Source organism: Zootoca vivipara, chromosome 14 (genome assembly GCF_963506605.1).
Source record: "Zootoca vivipara chromosome 14, rZooViv1.1, whole genome shotgun sequence".
Classification (NCBI taxonomy): domain Eukaryota; kingdom Metazoa; phylum Chordata; class Lepidosauria; order Squamata; family Lacertidae; genus Zootoca; species Zootoca vivipara.
In genome coordinates this window covers 51,225,415-51,252,632 of record NC_083289.1, presented here as the reverse complement: position 1 = coordinate 51,252,632, position 27,218 = coordinate 51,225,415, and the positions used below count along the sequence as shown (strand labels likewise).

The window sequence follows — 27,218 nt, the reverse complement described above, 5'->3', positions numbered from 1 at the left end:
AATCAGTCCATGCAGACTCAATAGGCTTCTCCAGCCAGATGGACGGGGTATAAATAATAAATTATTATTAAAATTATTATTATTACTCCCCATCCCACATGAACTATCTGCACCCTTGGAGGTGCCTCAGAGTCAACTGCAATGGGCTGGAACATATGAGCAGGTGGAACAGTAAAATGTTCCCTGTCCTAAAACTATTGCTCAGTAGTGAGTAGGCCATCAGCTTTGTGTATCACACTTCTAGCTAGAATCCAGAGCTAAAGAAAGCAAACAAACAAAAAGTTTTTTTTCTTATTCTTTCTTTTTGGGATTATAATTGTCCAGTTGCAACCTTTCTTACAGCCCAGAGTATACTGTTCTCTTCCTGTGGAGAATTTCAGACTACAAGGAATAAGTTTGCAGCTGCCTGCATAGATTGAAATGTTCAATCTCTTTCCTATTTTGTCTCCCCACAGTGCTGGCATAGCTGTTGGCTTCTATGGAAATGGGGAGACCAGTGATGGCATTCATCGGCTAACATCTTCATTGCGGCATGCCAATCTCACTGTTGCAGGAGTCCAAGACCGGGTAAGTGGAAGAGAGGGAGAGAGCTGTGGTTGAAACCTTGTCCTCAGGTGAGAACCCACCTGTGTGTCTGCCTCTCTGTTCTTATCTGCCTCCCAACAAGTCCTTGACAGCTTCCATTAGCAGAAGGAAATGCAGTTCTATTTCTTTTCATTCCTTGTTCTAAAAATATCCAAGCAAGTCAAATCTGTTAAATAAAGTAATGTTCCATCACGATTATGCTTGGTTCAAGCTGCTGCATGTTAATGCTTCCCCCAGCCCTCCTGAGCAGCAACAATACACACAAAAAACAGCAAAACCACAATGTTAATTTACACCTGTACTGCTTGATAATGAGAATATAAAGAACTGCCTCTTAGGGAGCCATACCAATAATCCAGTTAGCCCAATACTCTGGTAGCAGCAATCCTGGGCCTTTTCTAATCTTAGTTATCTGAGATTCCTTACATGAAGATGCTTAGGTTAAACCCTTAAAAACAGGGCTAGCCCTCTTTTTTGCAGGGTAAATTGCAGATTGTTAAGTGGAAGGATTCCTGTTTCACTAAGTCTAGAAGTGGAGATACTGCAAATGGCACATCTAGCACCTGTTTTCATTGTAGAGCAAGTAGGAAGTTGTCCTCATGGGACAAATAATCGCAAATAATTTCTCAGTGCAACATGTGAGGCAGTCACACAAAAGTGATACCACATGGCCTGCTTTGTCTTCAAGTGAGCAATAGTCTATTATGGTATGATGGAGTTGAGCCCACAAAGAAAAGGGAATGTTCTCTCTTTTCACTGGAGCAGCCCTCAACCACTGAGCAATAAAGTACGCTCCCTGTAGAAGAGACAGGCTGAATTTGCCCAAATTTTGCTTGAGAAGATTGTGGTAGGAGGTTATCCTTGCCACATAGCAGCAAAGTCCGGATGCTTGGTGAAATTCTATTAGACAAAGCATCTATTCCTGTCTGTCCTGTCCTGAAGAGATTATTAGTATGTATTTCTGCATGCATTGTCAGATTTGTGTGAGAGTGTTAATGGGGCAAATCAATATCATTGCAATTAGCTGCATTGCTAGTTTTTGGATATGATAGATAAGCTGCTTTAGAGCTTCTCACTTGAAGCTGACCAACTTGCTAGCCCTTTACTTTCATGTGTGTGCCTGTGCTGATGTGGAGAACTCATGTCTGTCTTTCTTTATCCACAGGTGCAAAACATTGCAGTTGCTCTGAACAAAACAGCAGAGCCCAACTTGGGGTTCCTGGAGGTAATGTTTGCTAAACAGACAGATTACCTGCATGTGGTTCAAAAGCTCCAAGGACTCTTGGATGAACTTGTGAGGCAGACAACAGAGATTCCTTTCTGGAAGAATGATGACATCTCTCTAGAATTGCTGGCAGGTCGTATTGATCTGTATGACTGGTACAGGTAAGCAGGCTGTGTACTCTTACATGTGTGTTTTTTATGCTGTTTTGGTGCTTGTTCAAGCTGAGTGTTCAAGCTTCAGCTTCCTATGCTATCTTTCTGTAGTTTGAAGTGCTAGGATCCCCACTCTTTTAAATAGAAAGGTTTTTGAGCATTTATTGCCTTGATATTGATGTGATGATAATGATGCAATGGCATGTCACTCCAAGCCAAAGCAAATGAGCTTTGTAGCATTCATTGCTCAATCTCTGTAGTGGGTGTGGGAATCAGAAGATTGCATTGCTTGTCCCAGACTTGCTTTTCACTGTTGCACATTTTAATTGTCTCCTGTGTTGTTTTTAATCTGTGTTTTCGTTTTGCTACAGGTGGCTGGGATACCTGGGCTTACTCATGTTCCATGTCCTAATATGTTTGCTGGTGCTATTTGGACTAATTAGAAACTCAAAGGCCATTCTTGTGGGGTAGGTTGATGTGGAAACAGTATTTGAAGGTATTAAAATGAGTTTGTTTTAATCTTCAGTTCTGTGCCCTTCAAGACTTCCATACACTATTAAGTAGTGTTTACTCAGTGAGCGATGCTGCATTCAAAAAGGTCGTTTGGAGGTTTTTTTTCTGACAGGGCCGTGGCTTTTTCTGGGAAGCATTAACAAGAAAGTGCATTCATGTAACAGTTGCGCAGTTGCTTGTGTCCATCTTTGAACTTGGAAAGATGAGAAAATGTTCTTCAAATGCATGTATGGGTTGGAAATGCCACATCTTAAAAAGTTGCCTAGTCCCTATGGTGTGCTTTTATCTTACCAGAGGGGATGTGCTTATTGTAATAGACCTTTTAATATGGTTAAGATGATGATGCTCTTCAAGTGCACTGTTCACCTGCATATTGGTCATTTGCAGTGTATCTTTATGCACTCAGAAGTTGAACTTGTGTATTTAATTTAGAGATGGACCTCACATTACAGAGGCTTTAAATCCAGGCATTTTGCGGGCAGGACGGGGAATGCTTACTATGAAGAATGTGTTTCTTGGAAAGAAAAGGGTAAAAGTGATAAAAGAAGGCGTTGAGGTGCTTAAACAAAATGCAAAACACCAGCTACCATTCTGTGGTTCAGGAGAAACTTACTTATCCACACAGTTGATGGAGTTGATGGAGTCAGAAGGATTGCATATCTGTAGCTTCCTTATTGCTTGTGAAAGTGTATTGCACAAAAAAGATCAAGCTGTGTAAATTAAAGCCCTTGTTTTGACAAGTTAAAATCATACAATAACACGTGATGGTTTTCATTATGACTTGAGAAGTCACAAGATGTGGCTAGAGCTTAATATTTTCAAGGATTTGCATACCTCTTTTACACAGTTGGTGCTTCGGTGGTACCACATAATTCAGTTGATCTAAATACAAACTTTCCCTCTGTGATCTGGGAGTATCTGCTCATGAAATCAGTGGGTCAAGATTTCAGAGTAACTATACATAGGATCAGGCTGCATATACATATGGCAGATCAAGGTCATACCGTGTTTCCCAGAAAATAAAACATACCCATAAAATAAACCGTAGCAGGATTTCTAAGCATTTGTGCAATATAAGCCGTACCCTGAAAATATGACATAGTGATAGGCGCAGTTCTGGAGGGCACCAAGGAAGAGGGGAGGCTGGACGCAGTGCCTCCCGGCAACAGCTCCAGCCCCGCTGGCAGTGCCCTTAAGACGGCCCTGGATAGGTGTGGCTATGCAGCGTACTGGCACGGAGCGGTAAAGAAGACGGGCAGCAGCTGGAGGGTGGCCCCTCCAGTGGGAAGGAGGCTTGGAGGTGACCAGAGAGGTGCAGGCAGCCCCATCAACAAGGTCGGCTCCCCCTTACGTAATAAAAAAATAAGACATCCCCTGAAAATAAGCCATAGTGTGTCTTCTTGAGGAAAAATAAATATAAGACAGTGTCTTATTTTCGGAGAAACACGGTAATTTGTGTGTGCAAGAGGCGGGGATTTTGAAACTGCTGAGAAATTGAGCAGAAGGAGCATCCACTCCCCCTGTCCTCCTCTCTACAAAGGTCATCCATCAGGGTGACAATTCAGACCCAAACTCAGGCCCGACTCCAGACTGGCATGGACGCAGTGTCATCCATGAATATCTGCAGTTGTTCCCCCATGCCCCTCTGTCATCTTACCCAGAAAGGAAGTTCTTGAGACCAGGTGATAGTCCCTTGGCTGTATCATCAATACCGTATAACAATGTACCCTGTGAAGAATTTAAACCCAGTGTATGTATGTTTTGGTCCAGTTCAGACATCATACCAAAAGCAGCTTTTAAGTCATGGTGTATGGCAGTACTTTTTTCGGGGGGACGGACGCAGGGGTCTGCATACCCTTAAATAATCTAATGAGGGGTAGTATTTCAATATGAGTAGGGAAATGAGAGTACCCCTAAACATTTTTAAGGGGGGGAAAAGCACTGGTGGTGTATGGTAACCATAATTTATGGTTTGAGCTTCCAAAATTACTAGAATGCAAATCGTAGTTTAGAGCTTCTTACATGTTTTGGTTTTTGTTCTCTCAGCAGTCCCCTACAAGAGTTCACTCCTGTATCCATGGTGCAGCAGCCTCAGTAGGCAGAGCAAAGGCAGTAACTACTGCTTGTTTGTTCATTTAAAAGCATTTTAAGTAGTATACACAATGTAAAATAGAAAAACAATATCCATTAAAACAAAAATACAGCCTTAATAATGCAGTATAAAACATAAAAGCAAATGAAAAAAAGAATAAGCTGTTTTAGTGATTCGTTATTTTTGTATTGTGTTTTACTGATTTGTAATGATGCAACATGCTTTGGGACCTCTGGTGAAGAAAGTGTAATAAATGTATCTAATAAATAAACATCCAGTTTGTCCATACAGTATAGTCATCATCACATCAGACCATAGCTCATACAAGCTATGACTTTAAACCCCCTTCAAACCATGGTTTGCAAGCTGTTTGCAAACCATTGCTTATCAATTCAGATATCACAGTCATGACTCAATGGGATGCCAAAACCCAAGTCATCATCATCATCTTGATTAATTGTCCCATCGCTTTATTTCTGTTGTGGCTTTTGTTTTCTATTTGTGCAGTGGGTTTTGTGATGTTTGGGTGTAGTTTTCCAAAGTAGCTAGATGTGCATAAAGGAGTGCCTACATTTTAATAACAGGATTTGCTTATTGTCATGTATACACAATAATGAAAATCTGTGTTTTAGTGTTCAAAAGACTGTTATTAACATAGTATCTTCTGGTGTGTTTTACTGGCAATATTCAAGAATTCCAGAGACCTGGACTTAAGAATTAGATGCCGGTTCTAAGGATTTTCAGCAGTGATAAGGGCTGAAATGTTCAAATATATAAAATGATGTCATATAGTGGAGGGAGAAAGGTTGTTTTCTGCTGCTCCAGAGAAGCGGACACGGAGCAATGGATTCAAACTACAAGAAAGAAGATTCCACCTAAACATTAGGAAGAACTTCCTGACAGTAAGAGCTGTTCGACAGTGGAATTTGCTGCCAAGAAGTGTGGTGGAATCTCCTTCTTTGGAGGTCTTTAAGCAGAGGCTTGACAGCCATATGTCAAGAATGCTTTGATGGTGTTTCCTGCTTGGCAGGGGGTTGGACTGGATGGCCCTTGTGGTCTCTTCCAACTCTATGATTCTATGAAATCCAAAGAACTAATGTAAGAGTGTCAGAGGACACTCTTTCCCTTTTTGATTGTCCCCCTGAATGCAGTGTTTGTTTGTTTGCACAACAAAGCTCTCTGGCCAGTTTAGAAATAAACTGCAATCAAAGCTATTTTTGAAATGTCCTCTAGTTTCAGGGTTGTTGTTTTTTTGCCAGTGAGATTGGAATAGAAATACAAATCTACTGCTATCCTGAGTGTGCAGAATTGGCTTATGCTACTCAGATCCTGCTTGTGCTACTCTTAAGAATGACTTATTATTATTTTATTTATTATTATTTATTATATTGTTTATATGCTGCCCATCTAACTGGGTTGCCTTAGCCACTCTGGGCGGCGTTCAAACAAAATATTAAAACACAAAAATGACGGTACCTGTTAGCTTTCTAGAAAAAATTCTCTTCAGTCTGCAATATTGCCTATTTTGTTGCCTATCATCCTTGTAGCATTTGCAACTCAAAATGGCGGGATGGTCATGGATCAGGACTGCTTACCAAGAGACTGAGTGCCTGCTTGGTCACACAACCTGGTTTTATTACATGTTTAATTGATAGTCTTTAGGCAAAAAAGCAGGATATAAATAGTCACATAACAACAGAAAACATTTTTCCTGCCCTACAGAATTACAAAAGATATGAACTGTATTTTTAAAAATTGCCAACAGTTTCACTTGCAAAGAAGAAGAAAAATGTGCGAGAAGATGAGATGTCTCCCACACTTCAGTGTTTTATCTACTGTGGTGCTTGGTGTTTAATGGTCAGGCCGATGGCTTCTTATGGGCACTCTTAAAAGTCGGTGTGTGTGTGTGTGTGTGTGTGTGTGTGTGTGTGTGTGTGTGTGTGTGTGAAATACAGCTCCAGGCCAGTAGCTGGACCACACAGTGTTCCTTGCACAACGTTATGTATGTTTGCTGTTCCCACTTTTAGACTGCAGTCCCAGACCCTTTGGGCAGTGTCTCCTCACAGCCAATCTTCAGGACAACTATTAAAACTATTTGTCCTGCTCATTCAATCCTCAAATCCCCATCAAAGTTGTGAGCCAGAAGCATTTGGTCTTGTGTATTTCAGGTGTGGAAGGAAAGAAGAAAGTTCACTGATTCCAAATATGAAGGGCATAGGGCAAAAAGTGAACTGTAGTCGTTGCTCATGTTGCCTGCAAAGTAACTGTTATGTTCATAAGTGACCTGTTTTGTGGTTTCCTGTAAATAATTATTTATATAGTGCTGTTATTCCACAACAAAGAGGTCAGGATGCTTATCGAAGCAGCTACTCCTTCAGATTTCCAGTTAAGAAATGTAAATTGTTTGGCAACTTTTCCTCCTCCTTATTGTTTTGAACTCTAAATTAGAAGTTACACTTAAGATTAAGATATTAGAACGGAGCCAAGGTGTCTGCCAAACTGAGCCTGTTTTTCCTTCTCCTGCAGAGTGTGTCTTCTAGGCGTGCTTGCCCTGATTGTGAGCTGGGGGTCCCTGGGTCTGGAGTTAGCTGTTGCTGTGGTAAGTGCCTATGATACAAAACTCACACACCTTGCACTGCATTTTAAGCAGACAGGTGAACCAGTCTCTCCATTGACATATTTACTGCTAGATTTAAAAAAAATCCAAGGTTGCAGTCCACCTGTACCACAGGAGCAGCACCTATGTGTATTATTATTTTTATCACTACAATGACTGCAGTGTAAAATCACAATATTAAAATTGGGTAGAACAATTAACAATCAAAAGAATTAAGGCCCAGTAGGCCCATGCCTCTTCCCTGCCCCCTCCTCACCTACCAAGGTAGCACAAGCCATTCAGAGTAGGGAGAATGGGAGATATCTCAAATTCTCCTCTACCCTCTGCCTGTATGTGGGGATGCAGGAATAATGGGATTCCTTCAGGCCTGTTGTTGTTTAGTCGTTTAGTCATGTCCAACTCTTCGTGACTCCATGGACCAGAGCATGCCAGGCACTCCTTCAGGCCTAGGGATAAGTATAATAATAATAATAATAATAATAATAATAATAATAATAATAAATTTATTATTTATACCCTGCCCATCTGGCTGGGTTTCCCCAGCCACTCTATCAGGGATGGTGGAAGGTGTAGCCTGGCACCATCATGTTGGCTACTTTAGCTCCAAGCGCTGCACCCATGGTGAATCAAGGCTGCAGCTTCTAGTAGCATTTATGTGGGACTGTGGTTTACACACTGTTCCTGTGCAGAGACAATGAAACTTTTTTGCCTTTAGAGTGGTACCTTGGGTTAGGGATGCTTTGTATTTTTAAAAATTACTGGAAGCCTTATTTTTCTACACTTCAAGGAGCTGTTGATATGTATCATTTCTTGACAAAAAGCTTTTGGAGAAACAGAGCCCCCCTTTTAAAATGGGAGGGATTTTATACTTTCAGCAGAATCAAGTGGCAATGTTTTTCCTGGACTGGACTGCTTAAAGTTTATGTGTTAGTGCTGATGGTGGGGAGTTTCCATATTTGAATGCTTGACCACAAAAACTCCTTCCTGAACATCAAAAACTGGCCGATTCCCCCCTAGATCTGCTATCTTCTACATTTAGAGAGATTTTTTTTTGGGGGGGGTGGAAAGCAGGTAGATGAGATGAGGTGTGCATCTTTCATCATATCCAGATGGTTGGATAGAAATCTGACATCCTGAACTTGTAGATCTTCTGCAGGAGTGCCATACATTCTTAGAACTGGATGCTTTTATAAAATCATGATTTCAAAGATACGTTTGAAGATCAAATTGGGAAGAGTAATATCGGGGCAGGGGGTAAATTGTTTTTGTGCTCTGCGTGGCTATTATTTCTCCCCCTGTGTTTCTTACTACTTGTGTCATCTTTGTTCCTCTTTAGGGTTCCAGTGACTTCTGCGTTAACCCTGATGCCTACATCTCCAGAGTGGTAGAGGATTATGCGGTGCTAAGTACAGGTAAGGGTTCTTAGAGCAGCTGTGATAAGTGACTGCAGTTTGTGTTTTGTAGAAAGGCAAGAAATGGAGGGTTAGGTTGAAGAGGGTAGGTGGTGTGAGGATGGCCCATGTCACCAGAACCTTGGTTCATCTCAGTAAACCGAGGCCTGGCATAAGCTGTGGTGTCAGGGTACTGTATTCCCCCTTGGCCTTTCCCCCTCCTCTGACCCTTTTGTCTCCATTGAATACGCCATGGCATGACCCGGGTGTCTTGGCTTCCAGTGCAGCGGAACAGCAAGACAATGACAGTTGGCAGCTTCAAAGAAGGTCCTCTGATATGGGCATTGTAGCATCTATACCCCCAAGTCCTAGTTCTCCCAATAAAACAGTATGTGACCAAGGGGGATATGCAAGGTTTTGTTTTTATGGGCGAGTGTGTGGATATCTGTGTGAGAATCTGGTTGACTGAGGGATTGTATTTCATCCTTGACCACTATCCTTAAAAAACCTGCAATTGCTTAAATGAGTTCTGTATTATGAGGAAAGAAGCCCAGTTGGTGGAAGTATAATTCAAAGTAGCCACTGCTTATACCGTGTTGGTGACTGCACACAAACAGATGCAAGTGGGTTTTGTATGATGGCTATGTAAACAACGGGAAACCCATCCTTGTGTCAAAACTGTGATTCATGTTTCTGTGGATTGATCTTGGCTTTTTGTAGTTCTGGGAATATGAGATCTCTTTTGAAAGCAAAATAAAAGCCAGAACTAGTGAGCATCTCAATTTAAAAGCATGTGGTCCCCTGTCATGCCAGACAGGGCAGTTAAATAGGCTGGAACATTAAGATAGAGAGAAATATAATGTTTCCTTAAAAATGTAGTATGGGACTGTATTGACATTTTTTGGAAATTCAGATTCAAGTGCAACAGCAGTAAAACATTAAACGACGAAAGAATCCCAGTGGACCCAGTGTGTGTGTTTAAATCTACAACACAAAACAGTGTGCTCAGGGTCTCTTAACAGTTAACACAGATTAAATATGGTTACAGGTAGGTAGCCGTGTTGGTCTGGATCGAAGTAAAATAAAAAAAATTCCTTCAGTAGCACCTTAAAGACCAACTAAGTTTTTATTTTGGTATGAGCTTTCGTGTGCATGCACACTTCTTCAGATGAAGAAGTGTGCATGCACACGAAAGCTCATACCAAAATAAAAACTTAGTTGGTCTTTAAGGTGCTACTGAAGGAATTTTTTTTACAGATTAAATATGACTTGCATGATTCTTAAAATAAATAGACAGATTAACCTGGCTGCCTCGCTGGATTATCCAAGATCCACCTTTTTGCAAGAGCTTTGTCAACTAGCAGGTGATAGATATTCTACAATAAACTGTCCAGTTCTCCCTCTGATGTAGAAAATGAATGTTTTGTTACAATCCAAGAATGAATAAATTTGTTTCAGCCGCTATCATTTCCAGTATGCTAACAGTTTTTGCACCATCAGTCCACCATGATTTCTAGTGTAAAAATCCTTGTTTATAACCAGTATTCGAAATTAGCCAGGTACCAGGCACATTTAACACCTGGCTATCAGCCACTTGCAACCAAGTGAAGATGCCTGGGCATCAGGATGGTGCCTGACATATTCTGGTGCCTGCCTGGAGATCATTGGATCTTGAAGGTTTTCACACACCTTGGACAGTATAATGAGCCATTTGGCGCCTAGCTTATATATCTGCGTTTCTAACACTGCTCATAACTAAAGAAATAAAACAATGAAAATGTTCTTATTTCTAAATACAATTTGTAGCTTGAAGGCATATAACATTGTTTTTCATTCTTAACAAAATAAAAGAAAAGCCTCTATTATATGTTTTCAGAATCAAGAGGCATTTATTTATAGACAAACCCTCTTTTGCAGGAGACACCACTGATTTAAAATTGGTTTAAATTTGAATCAGTGATTATTTCTGTTCTTCTGCTCTACAAATTCAAAGAAATTGGGGATAGAGTAGAGAAATACTGGCATCTCTGTACCCTTCCCCCAGTAAGCTGCATGCATGTTCACAAATGCTGAAATCGAGGGTTTCCTGCCTCAGGGTCTTTGTATAAACTCAGCATTCAGCTGTGTTTAGCCCTGGGAAGCCTGAGCTCTCTGTACTAATTTGTTAGGCTTAGTAGCAGAGGTTCTTGACACATCTGTGACAAAGGGGTAATTGAACACCTTAGCTGAGTAATGTGCTCTCTTGGGCTTTGCTTCACCTGATCTAGACTGAGAAAGGTAGCAGATGAATGATGCCTTCAATTTGGGTCTCGGTAGGTAACGCTCCATTTGACAAAATGGTGCTTCAGTAGCAGTCGAGGCGGGAAAGGGGGAGGCAGAATAGATGGCTGAACTGCTCCTTGGGTGAGCAGGTGACAGCTGTGGTGCTTGTGCAGGATTCTAATGGGGCTTTGCAGACTTCCTTCATGACAGGGATAGTTCTGTCAGCAATGTGGGTTAGCTTCCTATTTATTTATTTTTAAACAACTGTATATCTGCATTGATATCTTACTGTGTACAAGGAAACAACATTTGTTAGTAACTGTTGATTTAAGATTATCCTCTATCCCCGCCAACAAATACTTGTTTCTTTACAATGCATAAACAACTCCTGGTTTTATTAACCCATCTTTAAAAATAAACATGATATAGCCATGTCTTTAGACATGGAAGATGGGGGGGGGGGAAAGCATTCAGTCCATGCTCCAAAAGGCAAGGACTATCTGCACCACCACCAAATAACTCTGTGCTGCAAGCAAGAGAGTAGGGGTGCTGTGGAAAGGGGCCTCCCTAACAGTGTCCCCAGAATCTACTCAAGACAGGAGTGCCAAGCCACATACTAAGGCTTAGGTGACTAGAAGTGCACAAGGAGGAAGCTCAGCCGTTGCAGAACCACTGCAAAGCATTTTGGGCAAATATCAAATTTTGGCCAGTGACTAGTTTTTCTGGAAGAGCTATTTTGGGATAGGCCAAGCAGTATCTCTTCCCCAACGGTGGGCTGCCCACAGGTTCCCTTGCAGCCACTCCATCCACATATATTCCCCACTTGACTAATGGGGAAGTCAGCTGGGTGTTCCTCATGTATTTCTTGTTTATTTTTTTTAACCCCCCTGCAACTTCAGTGTACCATTCAGCTGCTAGTCCCCGATATATTCCCAGAAAGAGATGGTAAATGTCCATAGAGTTAAAGCAAATGTTACATGGGTAACAGTTTTTTCTTGCTTGTTTTTGCCCTGGAAGCTTTTCTGATTCCATAAAATAGATGCATTCCAGAAGAGAAGGCACTTTGTGCTCTAGATCTGCAACTTCAGAATTGTCTATATACTGTAGTTTCACAGTCTGCTAGACATAACACAAAAGGAAAAAGGAATGGGGAGGGAAGAGGAAAGCAAGGGTGGCAGAAGCTGCTCCTTCAGCCAACCAACAGATGAGGAAACGTTGATCTACCCCTTGTCATGATGTACTTCTTGGGACAGAGGTCAGAGAAATGCTTCCCTTCAGTTCTGCAATCCCAAGTAACTACCATTTGGAGCTCAGTGTGTTGGTTTTTTCTGCCAGGTATGGGGAAGCAAACTGGTCCTACTTTGGTGGATTGATGGGGCCAGATGGGTTTCCCCTTTGCCAAGACCCAGGAGTAGCTAAGGCAACTACAGAAGAGATCCTTGAGCTGGAGAGCTTTTGATAGGGGAATTTTCCATAAGTAACGTGACTGGAGAAAATTTGAAATTAAAATCAAGCTTGCTTTTCCTAATCAGGGATATAAATTGCTTGTTTTGATAGCATCCCAGCCAGAATGATAGATGTGATCTTCTGTATGATGCATGATCCTTATATCCATAGTTGCATTTAATTGTAGGATAGTGTGGCATTTTTCTCTCTGTTGGAAAACAACAACAATGAATAGCAGAAATTGAAATGCTTTTAAATATATCCAATTTATGCTGGGATGTTTCAAATCTAAGCAGAATAAATGGCACAGAAGATAATCTGATTAAGTGTATCATCTTCTCCACTCACAGTTTAGAGATGAGATGAGATTCTTTTTGTTTTGTTTTTCCACATGGTGTGTGTGGGGGGGAAATGGAGCAGAGGGAAATTAAGCAATTTGGTGTGCAGGAAGGCTAGATTATTATATGCTCAGCTCATCTAGTATTCATTAAGTATGATAAAGCCAATAGAGTTGGGTGCTGATGGGATAATCATCTTGCACTGCTAGGGGAACCCCAGTGCAGCCAATATGTTTGTTTTCAAGGCAGGAGGCCATTTGCCAGCCCCAGTCCTTCCAGCTGATTGTGTTTTATTACCAAGTGATTCAGTAAAGTTCAGAGGTGATGTACAATAAGATGTTTGTGTCTGGATAACTGACTGGAATGATGCTGCATCAGACGCCCTGTATCTGGGTTGAAAAGTCTCTCATTTCTAACAGGTCTATGATGGGCGGAGGAGGGAAGTAATTAGAGAGCGTGGGGACGCTTTCCCTTAATTAGTAGTTGTCAAGGTCTCTGAGCTCATCCCCATTGGTCTTCATACATGTATTGTCATAATCTCCTCTGAGCCGGAAAAACCAATATACTTCTTCTAAAGGAGAACATTCATTTTGCAAGGGATTGATTTGAAGTGGGGAAGTGCATGGTTAGTTTACACCCCCACCCCCCATCATTCCTTTACTTCAGGACACTCCACTCCCTAGTGATCTGGAGCGGAGAAGCAGCAAGTGGGGAAAGGGTTAAAAACCTCTTCCCTCTGCTGATTCTCTACTCCAAATTACCATCTTCCCTTGGCAGCAAACAAGTTTTGACAGGGGCAAGGCACAAGCAGACCTCTTCTTGGTGTTTGGACCTCTTCTTGTGCTGTGTGAACACCAACATTTAAACTTCTGTATATTTTAAAGTATGGTTGTGGATTTGTCTCCATAGTGTTCTATATTTTTGCAAACCGCTTGGAGGTGCTTTACAGTCAAATGGTGTACAAATTCTGTGACATAAATAAAATAAGCGTAAGCTTCCTGGGTCCCATCATGGGAATGCTGTTGAATCTTTCCCCATCCCCTTTCAATCAAGATTTGCACTCAATTATAACAATCTCTTAAAGTAAAATAACCCTTTCTCCACAACACCTTTCCGGTCTCCCTGGATGTTGAACCCAATACCAGATAGACAGCATAGACTGAATTATTGTGGGGGTGGGGGATTTCTAGGTGGTGTTTGAGGGATGCTGACAGGGCAGCCTGTTCTCCCATCCACTTATGCTATGCACGTTCTGCGAACAGGATTTCAATTTCCAGAACTGTCAGTGTGGCATCCCCCCACCCAATAGACGAGTCGGACGCATGCACAGCACAACTTCTTCATGCATTGAGTAGTTGCACTGAATTATTGATTTCTCCGGGCTCACCTAAGAGCAGCCACTTTGCTGATGATGTGTGATATGCCCCTCTCAGAGGAAACTGATATTAAACAGAGACTTTTCACTCCTTCTCACCAGAATTGTCACTCTCTTTGGATCACTGAGGTGCAGGCAAGCACACTAGTGTCCTGAAGTCATCCAGAGTTGTCTGTGTGCAGTAGAGACACATCTGCACCGTTTTAGATGGGTGTGCATCCCTGCATGTCCACATCATATGTGGCAATATACAGGATCAATATGGGCTACATGGCTTGTGTGGCATGGATTCTGTGAGGTACTTCCTATGACCCACTTCCCATGTTTCTGCTTTGGTGCTCAAGCACTGAATGGAGAGTATAGCAAGCTATTATGGGCATACCTAAGAGTCTGGCCTGTGACAATATACCGGTAATTCAAGCTACAGTATACGAATGCTCCAGGAATAGAGTGCACCTGCTTCTCAAATCTGATGATCACTGCTACTCCTTCATATTACTAATCCAATGCTGTGTCTTTATTTCATTGATGTGTTCAATAGTCACCTGAGGCAGGTCTAGACTACCTAAGCCTGCATGCTTCTCTGCAGCACTCCCCACCCATGTCTGGCTGTGAGCTCATCCAAGGGGTGTGTTGTGTGCATCAATTCAGCTTGTGGCATTTTGAAAGAATGTCTGGTCTGTGCCCTAAAGTCAGTCCTGTGGTTTCTTGCCTGGAGCAGCATTCCCATAACCATGGAATGATGAATCAGTTATCATAGGCTGCAGCCCTTCAATTTGTGGAACATCCCCTGCTCTGGAGATAAAGGGTGCCCTTGGCACTGATGGTTTGTGATGACAGCTTAAAACACATCTGTTCACACAACCTTTGTTGGAGGCTTGTAAGTGGGCATGGCTATGCTCCTGCTGAACTGTTTTATTAGCCTAGTGTGATGTTTCAATTACATTTTTAATTAATTGTTGCATTGTTTTGTCTTGTGTGTTCGCAGCCCTGGGATCCTGTAGGATGAAGGGCAATCTGTAAATAAATGACTTCTTCTTTAACAGCAGAGGTTTGAATTGACATACCCAAGGAGATCACACATTTAAAATCAGTCGAATCTAGGGGTGTTCAGGTTCACTGGAATTATTTGCTGTTTCCCCTTGTGGCTTGATGCATACATGAGAGTGCATTGCCATGAGGAATAGTTTTGGACACAGTGCTAGTATGGAAAGGCCTGCTCATGAATAGAGACCTGGATAACAGGTTTTTTTCTTTGGGTCAAATCCTTAGTAGTCTGATGGATAGTTGTTCATTCCTAGTCATTCATGGCAAAACCCCTTTTGGGGAATACACGTAGGAGTCCTGCTACTTTCCCAGTTTCTGCTGATTACCATTGGATTGGCTCAGCTAAGCTGCAAGCGCAAGTCCTCCCAAAGAGAAATTCAGTGGGTGAGAGAAGGTGCAGCAGCTGGAAGCAGCCCCAAAGCGGGTTAATGAATTATAAATAACAGCTGTCAGGTTCCCTGGTTAGCAGGCAGACGGCCCCATATGAAGCTGTCTCCAGCGTGTGCACTGGTTTCTGCAAACAGCGTGTTCAATATTAATGGTGAGTGCAGTGAAACAAGGAGGAAGTCTGGCCAGCTCTGTTCACTGGCTGCTGCTCCCTTTTCTGGCTGTTTCTTTTTCTTCTCCTACGAAACCATGGTCAATTAGAACAACTGCTTTCCCCCACCTCCTTTTCACCACCTGCAGGGTGTGTAGATCAAAATAAAAGTCCCAGAGGTTTTCTCATGGCTTCCTTACTTTTTATTTGTTTGCTTGTGGCTGTTGTCCGTGACGGTGCCTTATGAAGGAGGCATGGAAACTGAGACTAAGGGTGAGAAATGGAAATCCCATTAAAACAGGTTCAGAGTGGCTCTGACAGGGCAGAATGTTTTGGGAGAAAATGGTTGGTTGTGCGTAACTCACTCCCACTGCAGTTGTAGTAAGAACGGATTAAAAGCCAGGCTGTGAAATGTTGTATGAGCTCGTTTTCCTTATCTTTTCGGTGACAGTATTTAGGAATGATGTAGAAGCCTAGTAGTAGTAGTGCTTGTATATGCAATTGGGTGAGAAAGTAGTGTGACGGCCCTTCTCATGTTTTAAAAAGGACTTTATTCTGTATTGTATCAACCTGACGTAGGTCCTCTTCTGGATGTTATACCACAGTTTGGTGCCTTAATGCAGTCTTTCCCAACCTTGTGCCTCCAGCTGTTTTTGGACTACAATTCCCATCATTCCTGACCACTGGTCTTGCTAGCTAGGGATGATGGGAGTTGTAGTCCCCAAACATCTGGAGGCACAAGGTTGGGAAACACTGCCTTAATGTACCTCTTGCCTTCTCAGAAAAATTATCTGAAGCTGGTGTCCAAGAAGCAGCTCTTTGTTGGGCTTCCTTTTATCAGATTGGCAGTTGTGTTTATTGCCGTTGGCACACTGTCCTTTACACAGTGGGGAATGCCAGTCCTGCTGCATGCAAGAAATGACTGGCCAGCTCAAGTTAACTCATGCTCAAGTAATCTATTTTTCTTCAGTCTCTTATACACCTGAGAATAAAAGAAAGTCTGCTTTCTTACATTGTGTGTGTGTGTGTGTGTGTGTGTGTGTGTGTGTGCAAGTGCAAGAGAGAGGAGAGAGAGAGTGGTGCAGGTTGAACTCTGCCCCCCTCCACTTTGTTCCTGACTCTTTTCTTCCCCCCATCCAGTTCTTCAGTCAGCCTACCTGTTTTGTCCCCCCACCCCAATACCAGCATTTTTATCTGTTCAAATATTTGTTTAGTGCTTTTCATAGATACATACTTTTTAAAAGCCTTTTTACACACCATGAGGAGTAGGAGGGAGAGCATCATGCATTATGTTTGATGCAGAGGTTAGAGGAAGACTGTCAGGTCTTAGCGGTGTGATACTTTTGAACACCTTCTCCAGAAAAGTCATGCGATTAGTTGAAATTTTTTAAATAACCCTGTCTCTTTTTAATATGGTGCCACCGATGTGACCTGCAGGAGAGAAATTTTGTGTGGTGGCACTATTTTTAAAATACCATCACATTTGAGAATATTCGTTTTTGAAGATTCATTGAGCTTCATTTCATGCCAAATCCTCCCATCCCTCTGGCAATTTTTCTAGGGCATACCTGTTTGGCAGGTTGTCCAGAACAAAATATTCAGGTATTACAGGAATAGCAAGCTGTAACCAGAGCCAGATATGAAGCCTTGATTGCTATCCCTTCTTTTGTCTTCCCTTTTGACAGATACTCTGAACTATTATCTTGTCTGCAATGCTGGCTCCCTAAATCCGTTTCAGCAGGTGAGTTCCTCAGCCCACACACTTCTCTTTCTCTAAGCTGTACTTTGACATGACCGGGAGTCTTAACAGCAAGTCTCCAGGCTAGCTTCTCAGAAACGTCAGAGTATTTTTCATCTGCTGCTAAAAAGGAGAGCCCAAACGAATGTAGTGAGAACAGTGGGCAGGAGGATTGGCCGTTCACCATGTCTCACTATGATCTCATCTGGTCTCAAAGCAAATGCCAGGAAACGCTTGCCAATATTTGATTAGGGGAGCAGCAAGGAGGGGCTCTTAATTAATGTGAAAACAGCTATCTGCGATGGAAACTGACCCATGTCTTCAAATTCAGGTCACCTTCCAGGCACAGAAACAAAAAATGATCCCTATGGGGACAGCAACCTGGTTGGTCACCCAGTCTTCTCTCAGGAGGTCAGGCTCTCTAGTAAATTATCTGAGTAGCAATCACGCAGGGTATTGCAGCAAAAGCCCAAAGGCCTGATACATAAAACTAATCTCCCTGGCACAACGGTTGAAAACAATTTAGACTTCGAAATTTGCGTCTCCTCCACATATTATTAAAAATAAATCATAATACAAGGAAAACAAGCAAACCACAGGGTGTGTTTATGTAATGAAAACTTTGGTGTGCCTGTAGTTTGCTAATTGGAGTGTGTTTTCTTTACAAACATGGAACACCAACTCTGAATTTTGCCACCCACTTTCCAATGTATACACGTACATAGAAAGCCTGCAGACCTGGAAAGAAGCACAAAATTCCACAATACAGACTGACTTTTTTTGTTTCGGAGTCTTGTTTTCACAAAAAGCCTTTGCCTTTGCTTTCTCAGAAAACTTGTGAGGCAGGTTAGGCTGACAAAGTCGCTTTGTAAGCCTTATGCCTGAGGGGGGATTTGAAGCTGGGACCTTCCACCCCCATCCTGCCGGCTTCTGATTCATAGTGTGACACTCTATGGCTATCCTTTGTAGGGTGCTGGTGGTTACTCTTCTAGACAGTGCTTCAATAATTTAGGGTAGCTTGTCAAATCGAGGTCTAGTCATTGCATGCATGCAGACTTGCCCTGGCCCTGATGACTGAGGTACGATGTTTGTGTTGAGCAGAAGCTGTCAGGAAGCCACAAGGTCCTGGTAGAAATGCAGGATGATGTGCTGGAGCTGATGAAGTCTGCCGTCAAAGAATACCCCGCTTCCAAGGTAAAGCTCGATGAATGATTCCTTTCCACAAACCCAGTAAAGAAAATGCCAGGCTTTGCATTCCAATTCCTGTCTAACATCTTTGCTTTTAGGAGCACATCAGTCAAATCCAGGGAGTTCTGAATACCACTGAAAGCAACCTGCAGCACCTGACTGCCCTGGTGGACTGTCGGAGCCTGCATTTGGTGAGTCCCAATGGGCAGGAAACACAGTAAATCACTTGGTGCTTGTAGCTATAGAACTGTGGTGTGAAAAGCTGGGATATGGTGTACTGTGAAAGGACAGAATATAGAAAACCAGGTGGGCCCCGATTGTATTTTCTGCATGGAAACTAGAGGTTGTATCAAATGTAGCGCTAAGTTAAAGTCACTTAGTAGTATATTTGTTCCGCTCATGATGTGTTTCGCACCAGTGGGATGTTGTTGTGCAAGAATGCATAAGAAGGATTCCTTTGTTGCACAACATTAAAACTCACTTGCCCACTGGCGCAAGAGCACCTGCAGACAGAGAACACTGCATTCAGCCCAAAGCAGCTTGCCTCATCTTGAGCTTCACCATGCAACAAGGGCATTTGAACACCATGAGCGGCACATACTTTCATATGAGCTGAATCTGGTGGCCTTCCCTACACTGAAATGATTTGATAAAGTTTCTGTGTAAAGCTGAAGGGACATGAAGGCAGGGCAGCAGCACACCTGGATTCTGATGTACATATTTACCTATGACTAATTGTGAAAAGCAACAGCCGGAGAGAGAAGTGTGCAGCTCCTCTTCTTTCTGGTGTGCTTGTAACTTTAATAATACTTAGTATTGTTCAGGGGTACCTTGCATGCGTTAGCTCTGTAATCCTTACAACAACCATGCAGGTGGGTAGTTTTGAGGCTGAGAGAGAACAGCTTGCCTAAGACTATCTAGCTCAGCCTGTAGCAGAGGTGGGACTTGAACTGGTGATTTCCTGGTTCCTGTCTTCGCTTCTTGGCTACTATGCCATGGTAGCTCTCAAGTGTATACCTGTGTGTTGACCTTAATGTATTTGTCTCTGTAGAAAGCATTAGGATGAAAAGTGAGCCTCTACTGCTTGTTAAAGTTCTTTCAGCTCTGATTTCCTTTGGAGCATCCTCATGTGATACCTGGAAAATAAAAATAGATGAGACTTATAAATTATTGCTGTGACCAGTAACAACATGTTTAATGTATTGTAGCAATGCACCCAAGAATTATAGGGTTTGAATTTCTTTTTTCTTTTCTTGTTATTTATACTGTTGCATTATTAGTGCAATTTTAGAAGGTGAGCCATTTTTTTAAAAGCTCCCTTGGCAGTCTCACAAAATAAAACAGTGTTACTACACATGTTTGAATGGAGGAATTGTGCAGGTGGGAAGCCAGGCGGCAGTGTTGCCTTCCATCTTGAGCTTGAAAGAGTTTCCTCTGTTTCTCTCCTTTTAGGATTACATACAATCTCTGACGGGCTTCTGCTATGATGGTGTGGAAGGGCTTATCTATCTGGTTCTCTTCTCCTTCGTCACTGCCCTCATGTTCAGTTCTATAGTGTGCAGCGTCCCGCACACTTGGCAGCAAAAGAGGTATGCATACAAACAGGGGGAAGAGTGGTGCCTCACACTCAAGACTATTTTATTTTGCTTCCAAAAACATTTATATCTCTTCCTTCTGGTACAAGAGCACCACTCACAGCAAGTTACAACATTTAAAGTTCAGTTTTGTAAAAGCAACAATATATAAAACGATGCATTTATTTATTTATTTATTTATTTATTTATTTATTTATTTATTTGTTTATTTATTTATTTAAACCACAGCAGCGCCTTTGGTATTAGATGAAAAGGAAAAATAGTTGTGTGTCATCCACATGCTGGGATTCCAGAGGCTGAAGAAAAGGAGCTGACAGCTCTGTGTGATGTAAGCAAACTACCCAAGCAGTATACTGCAGGGCAATGTGAAACCCTGGAAGAAACTGGCCAAATGGAGCAGGGAAGGAAGTGTTATGTATGGCAGTCTTTTAGATTTTGTACTAAAATACACCTACTAAGTCATCTCAAGCAAACATTATTAGCCACAGGTCCTCACACTACCCAATAGTACTATTCAAGATGCTAAGGTTAGGGGATATGACGTCCGTGGGCTGCAAAATACGCATTAAAGAAATGTCATGACAGTTTGGGAAGGACTGACTGACATGGGATGGCAAGTCTTCCTGGAGTGATTAAGATTGTTTTTAATGTCAAAAAGACCACTTAATAAGATAGACCCGTAAAATGTTCAGCAGACATAAAATGCCATGTTTCCTGTTGTTCAGCAAATGTTCACTGCCACCTTGTGGAACACATTTCAAATTACCCAATTAACTGTTGTTTGGAAACCAGATTCCTTGATCACTCTTTGAATGTGATGCAACTAGCACGTCTTAAACCTGAGAAGGTTATTGGGTCCCACAGATAAGCTGCTGGTTATGTAAGCAGAGTTTTGCTGGCACCATAGTCTTTGCCCTTCCTCCTCTTCTTCCTTCTTACATACAAAAGCCACATGCCAATTCTGTCTGTTACTTAAAAGTTTCTAACCATTGCCTGCTTTGGACCCCTTACACACTTGTGACCTGTGTTGCGTAGGCTTTTTCTCGTGACTTTTATTTCAGAATACAATGTAGTCCCTCCATCCCCCACCCTGGTTGGTTATAGTTTTCAAAAAAAAAAAAAAGTTGGTTTTCAAAGTGTCCTCTCTCACTTGCTCATTATTTCTGTGAGCTTTGGAGTGTGCATTTCTTCTTTAAATATCTACAAAGCTGTCTTGAAAAAGTTCCTCCTATTGTTGTACAAAAACCCCTGCAAATAGGAGAGAAACACTTCGCCTGTCTATCATATCAGGTACACAAATATTAAATCCTGTGGTTAGGAAAAACGGGATAGAAAGAAGGTAAGTTGGGATCTACTGGTAGATTTCTGGGTGATTTGGAGTGGATTGGCAAGGGTTTCTAACTCAGTAATATAAAAAAAATTCCTTCAGTAGCACCTTAAAGACCAACTAAGTTTTTATTTTGGTATGAGCTTTCGTGTGCATGCACACTTCTTCAGATACAGTGAAATGGAAGTTTCCAGGCACTTATGTAGAGAAGGGGTGGGGAGGGGTGGGGATGGGGAGGGGGGATCACTCAGAAGGGTGGTGGAAATGGGTGATTGACTGACTGATAGCTGTTGATGACCGCAAACGACTGCAAATGGTTTTGCATGAAAAAGCAAGGGTTGAGATGGCTGAAGATCGCTTATCATGTATAATGAGATAAGAATCCGATATCTCTGTTCAAACCAGGTCCCTCCATGGTTTTGAGCTTGGTGATAAGTTGCAATTCAGCAACTTCTCTTTCCAGTCTATTTCTGAAATTCTTTTGTAGTAAGACAGCTACTTTGAGATCTTGTATAGAATGTCCTGGGAGATTGAAGTGTTCTCCTACTGGTTTTTCTGTCTTCTGGTTCCTGATGTCAGATTTATGTCCATTTATCCTTTGGCGTAGGGTTTGGCCTGTTTGTCCAATATAGAGAGCTGAAGGGCACTGTTGGCATTTGATGGCATACACAATGTTAGAAGATGAGCAATTAAATAGTCCTGAGATGGTATGTTGGATGTTGTTGGGGCCAGTAATGGTGTTGTCTGGGTGTATGTGGCAGCAAAGTTGGCATCTGGGTTTATTGCAGGCTCTGGTACCAGTGTCCATGTTAAGTCTGGTGGTTGTATTATTGTGGGTGAGGAGTTGTTTAAGATTGGGTGGCTGTCTGTAGGCAATGAAAGGTCTTCCTCCCAGAGCTTGAGAAAGGGAGCTGTCATTGTCCAGGAGAGGCTGTAGATCTCTGATGATGCGTTGTACTGTTTTAGCTTGGGAGCTGTATGTGATGACTAGTGGTGTTCTGTTATTTTCTTTTTTGGGTCTGTCTTGCAGCAGGTTCTCTCTAGGTATCTGTCTGGCTCTGTTGATCTGTTGTTTAACTTCATCAGGTGGATATTTTAGTTCTAAAAAGGTTTGCTGTAGATCTCTTAGGTGAGATTCTCTGTCTGTAGAGTTGGAACAGATGCGGTTGTAACGTAAGGCCTGGCTGTATAACTCAGTAATGAACCCATTAAAACCTGGCAAAACTTGCCATGGCTGGCTTTGTGTTAGTCACCTGTTTCTCAGCCTCAGAATGCCTTCTCTGTAAAATAGGGGTATTAATTAGTTGCTTCTGACCAAGTGTTTGTCAGAGACTGTCAGGCAGCTTGTGTTTTGTGCTAGGATCTTCAGAATGCAGCAACTTGGGTCTAGTACAGTAGGCAATTGGCCTCAGCTCTTGAGCCACCATTTGGCGCCTGTCTCTGCCACAACCACTATTTTTGCCCAGGTTCCAGTTAGTAGACATTGTAGGAAACAAACACAAAATAGATCCTGTAAGCTAGAAGATGGCCTGTCTTTATATAAAACATCCCCGAGATTCTTCAGTACTGGTTAATAATACTGACAAAATATGGCAATCTCCTAACTTGTAAAAAGGTGACTGTGTATGTGTGGCCGCCTCCTTACCCCACAGTCTTAATATTATACTGGCCCCTTAGATTAGTTGTGCATTCAGTGGCTGTGTTCATTGCCACCCTGTATCCCGGCCTCTCCCAGACTGATGCCTTCCAGCTGTTTTGGACTGCAATTCCCATCAGCCCCAGCTAGCATGCACCAGCTCCTGGAAGACTGCTTTGTTGGTTCTGAGTTATTTGGCAGGCTCTGTGGGAAGAAATGTGACAGGCTTTGAAAGCCCAGGCTGCAGTTGTGGGAGGTCTGAGTCATTCTGTTCTCTGGGGGGAGGTGGTTGCTGTGAGAAGGAAGCTGTTGCTGTACTGAACTACTCAGAAGCATGGAAAAGAGGGAGGAGAAGGAACACCACGTGCTTGGTCTGGTTTGCTCTGCAGCAGCCCTGAAGAGAAACTTTCCTCCCGTCTGCAGGAGTCCAGATGATGATGGAGAAGATGAATCGACTGCTCAAGGGAACAGGCAAACACACGACAACTTGTACAGGGTGCACATGCCTAGTCTTTACAGCTGTGGGAGCAGCTATGGAAGCGAGACCAGCATCCCAGCAGCGGCGCACACAGTCAGCAATGCTCCCGTCACAGAGTACATGTGAGTAGATGGTGCATAGAGTGGGTATGCGCATCCACAGGGACACTGCTTCAGTCCCAGACATCTCCACTGAAAAGTGTTAGCTGAGTAGCAGCACTGTCTCTGAGACCCGGGGCAGGGCACTGCATTGTCAAGTCAGGTCAGTCAGTAGTACTGTCCCTGAATGGGCCTGTGGTCTGACTTTTTATAAGGCAGTTTCACATATTCGCAGTGGGAGGATGAACAGGGAGGGAGGGAGGCTCTGTTCTGCAGCTCTCTGTACCTGAGTGAATCCTGGTATTTGGTTTGAGAGACAATGTATGGATACAGTTGAAGGCAGCAGTTACTTTCTACTGGAGAACAAAAAAGGATTTTATGTGACTGCAGCTGCAAGCCAGTTTATTTATATATTTCTGCATTGCAAGTGGATAAACTGATATTTGCAGAGCTTAATGGGAAAAGACTCAGTGGTACTTAAATATTGGAAACACTTGCCAGTAGAGATGCTGTGTGTTCAAAACAGGAGTGAGAAACCTCAGACCCAGGGCAAATGTGGGTTCCCAAGCCTTACTATCTGGTTCCTCAGAACTCAGCCCAGGCCACCCTCCTCCCTGGCCCTGCTTTGCACACTGAATGTTCTTGCCTCTTGCTTCTCTGTATGGGGGCTATAAGCAGGTGTGTGAATATGTTAAGAAAGTAGCCTGTAGTACAAAGATACATTGCATTCATTGTCCTACCCCCTTTTGCCACCCAAATAAAAGCAGCCCTTAGTCTGAAAAAGGCTCCATCGCCCCTGGCTTAATGTATTTCCACCATTGTCTCTGTAATTGAATGAATGGAACATCTTCCACAAGCTTTAATATGGAATATGAGATAATTCTTTGCCTAGAGACAACTCAGAATAATGTGCAGGTTTTGGCAGTGTTTTGGACTGGCAGATGATGTGCATCTTTGGACATAAACCACAGGGCTAGGGCTCTTCATGGAGGTGGTACATCTCTTGCCTGCCTACTGAGCCAAGGAAATAACATCCGCCAGCCTAATCTGCTGTTGAGCAGCAGTTACCTGTTAATGCTCAGTTCACAGATTACATTCTGTGTATACAATTCCAAGATCACAACGAATGCAGCCACCTTATTTTTTACTTCCACAAATACTGTAAACCAGAAAGTGAATGACATTTTCACACTTTACTCTTTCTTGCCTTCCCCTCAGGAGCCAGAATGCAAATTTTCAGAACCCCCGATGTGAGAATACACCTTTGATTGGCCGGGAGTCTCCACCTCCCTCCGTAAGTCTGTTTTAATTACTGCTTTGAAGGGTAAGAAAGAAATCTGCTTTGGAGATACTGTTAGTGTAGTCAGCTCCTATATACTACTTATTTAGAACAGAAATCTGAGCTCTTCCTGCACCCATACACATTAACACAACTTGTCTCCTGGTAAAATGTCTAGGTTCCTTTTCATACAGGAAAACAAACATGCATGTTGCTTAGAACATGAGGATTGTTGTCACAGATGTGAACCTTTAGAAGAATTCTGCAAATATATTCTGCTAGTAAGTCTGCAGATATATCACCATAGTAACTCCTGAGCTTGTAGTGGAAACTGTTTTGACATTAACACTGAATTATTCTCCAAAATCTGCCTTTAAGGTATACAGGTGTTTAGGGGGTTCGTCTTCTGTTTCAATATTTGCAATTTTTTCATTATTTTGTATCAAACTTTCAGAATAGGGAAATGTCTTTCATGAAAGGTTTTGATTGACCTGGAAGCTGTTTCAGGCTCAGCTTTGTTTCATTCACTGCTTAGTTTCTTTGGTTTCAAGCTTGTAATAACCTGCATTATATCAGCCTTAGCACTGGTTGGTTGCTTTAGCACCTAATTGAGATATGAATGACATAAATCCATCTTTTCCCCTTCTTTTTAAGAAGATGCACTCTTATGATGTCTGAACTTGTATTGTGGGAGGGCCTTTAGCCGTCCCTGAAAGCAAATTCCCCCAAAATATAAAAGAAAAGCAATGAGAATTTTAAAAGAACAAATTGTGACAGTCTGCACTACCAGCCCTAGCTGATTACCTTGACCAGCTCTCAGCAACAAACTTCAGAATTCTCTTTTTTAGCCATTTTCTCCCTTTTCTTTTTTGTATATGGTTTCAGAGAACACTGTTTTTCTCAGCCATGGTGTTACCGTTCCAGAAGAAATGTAAACATCTATTATTGGAATTGATTACTGTTCTGAATGGGAGTGTGGTGGTGGGATCTGTAGCTGCAAACACTATAACTCCCTAATACTGCATGCTAAGCTTGATCATCTTAGTCGCCTGTAGAATTCAGCCAAACCATAGAGTTTTGCTTGCTGCAAAGCTCTTACTCTTTGGCAAAAGGAGTCTTCATTCTCCAATTAAGAAATAATATCCCTTGTCGCTAGCAGTGGTCTTAATTGCATTTCTAGAGAGAGGGAGATGGGGGACTTCAGACAGGTGTGGTGGGAGCGCCGTTGAAGATGTGGGATGGGCAGAATATCCTTCATCTCCTACCTGAACTTTTTGAAAAGACAGAATGACACTGTCCCAGTGAAATAAGGAAAGAGAATGTGTCCCTGCATGCATCTTAATTGATACTTTTAGTACAAGAAGGAATGGCTTCAGGTGGGTTCCTGCTTTTTGAATTGCCGGGGGTGGGGGGAGAGAGAGACATCTTGTTGCCAGCAGTTATCTATGCAATGAATCACTTTCAGATGAGAAAGAGAAGGCAGAATCCATGAGGATTGGATATGGGTCCAACCCCTGAGCCATGCGGCCCATTGGCCTTTTCCAGCTAAGGCTCAAATCCACAGCCGTAGGAAATGCCCTTTACTCAACCTTGGCCACAATTTAGGAGTAAGAAATCTGTAAATAGGAGGCACCTAAGAAGTCTTTAAGATGATGTTGCGTAGTCCGTACTCATACTATTTTGTCTCAGCTTCTGTTGTGGAAACCAAGGAAACCTACTCCTAGAACTGGAGTCGTCTTCTTCATTGTTTGTCTATTCTTTTTGTCCCCTTGGTCATACCTTCCCTTGTTTCCTCCTCCTCCTCCTTGCTCCAGAGTCTCTTCCCATAGGACAGTAGAGCCTTCCCTGTCATTGACATACACACCCCAGCGTTTCACTTGCTTGCACTGTGTTTTTCATGCACGTTGAGGCTGCACTCTCTTTTTCTCTCTTTCCTGCATCATCACAGTTGTATTTGGCTGCCATGGACAGTAGCAGCCATATGAGCTGGCAGCTTAAGCCCTCGGACAGTGCTCGGACGTACTGGTAACAGCGCCCGCAAAATCGGAACAGGTACTGAAATAAGGTCCTTCTCGCTGAACTCCCACCCACCCCCTGCCATCCCTGCACTTACTTCCCCAGGCCAGTGCCAGAGTATTCACATTCCTTCTCCCTGCACTTCCCACCCTATCCTTTTCCTGCCCAGGGTTTAGGCTAGCTAGGTCTGCCCTGGTGCTTAGTAATGGAGCAACATCAACATCTTTCCTTGGCAAAGCTTCCTGTGGTCTTCGTGGCAGTCAGTCGCACCTCTTGGAGATG

General features: G+C 42.6%; 1 protein-coding gene across 4 annotated transcripts in view; it reads left to right on the top strand.

The window, feature by feature from the left end:
• TTYH3 (tweety family member 3) overlaps positions 1 to 27,218 on the top strand; it is an 85,790-nt gene that overhangs the window by 44,837 nt on the left and 13,735 nt on the right. For 2 of the 4 annotated variants that reach the window (XR_004693527.2, XM_035130510.2), the window contains exons 3-14: positions 456 to 567; positions 1,751 to 1,971; positions 2,334 to 2,429; positions 7,094 to 7,166; positions 8,521 to 8,596; positions 17,267 to 17,322; positions 18,421 to 18,513; positions 18,606 to 18,698; positions 19,960 to 20,096; positions 23,489 to 23,665; positions 24,860 to 24,935; positions 26,869 to 26,972. Coding sequence is in view for 3 of the 4 variants with exons in the window: in XM_035130510.2 (XP_034986401.2) it covers positions 456 to 567; positions 1,751 to 1,971; positions 2,334 to 2,429; positions 7,094 to 7,166; positions 8,521 to 8,596; positions 17,267 to 17,322; positions 18,421 to 18,513; positions 18,606 to 18,698; positions 19,960 to 20,096; positions 23,489 to 23,665; positions 24,860 to 24,935; positions 26,869 to 26,949 (1,291 nt within the window). In the remaining variant the exon portion in view is untranslated. The remainder of the gene's footprint in view (positions 1 to 455; positions 568 to 1,750; positions 1,972 to 2,333; positions 2,430 to 7,093; positions 7,167 to 8,520; positions 8,597 to 17,266; positions 17,323 to 18,420; positions 18,514 to 18,605; positions 18,699 to 19,959; positions 20,097 to 23,488; positions 23,666 to 24,859; positions 24,936 to 26,868; positions 26,973 to 27,218) is intronic. The other 2 variants (XM_035130512.2, XM_035130513.2) reach the window with 1 other exon arrangement.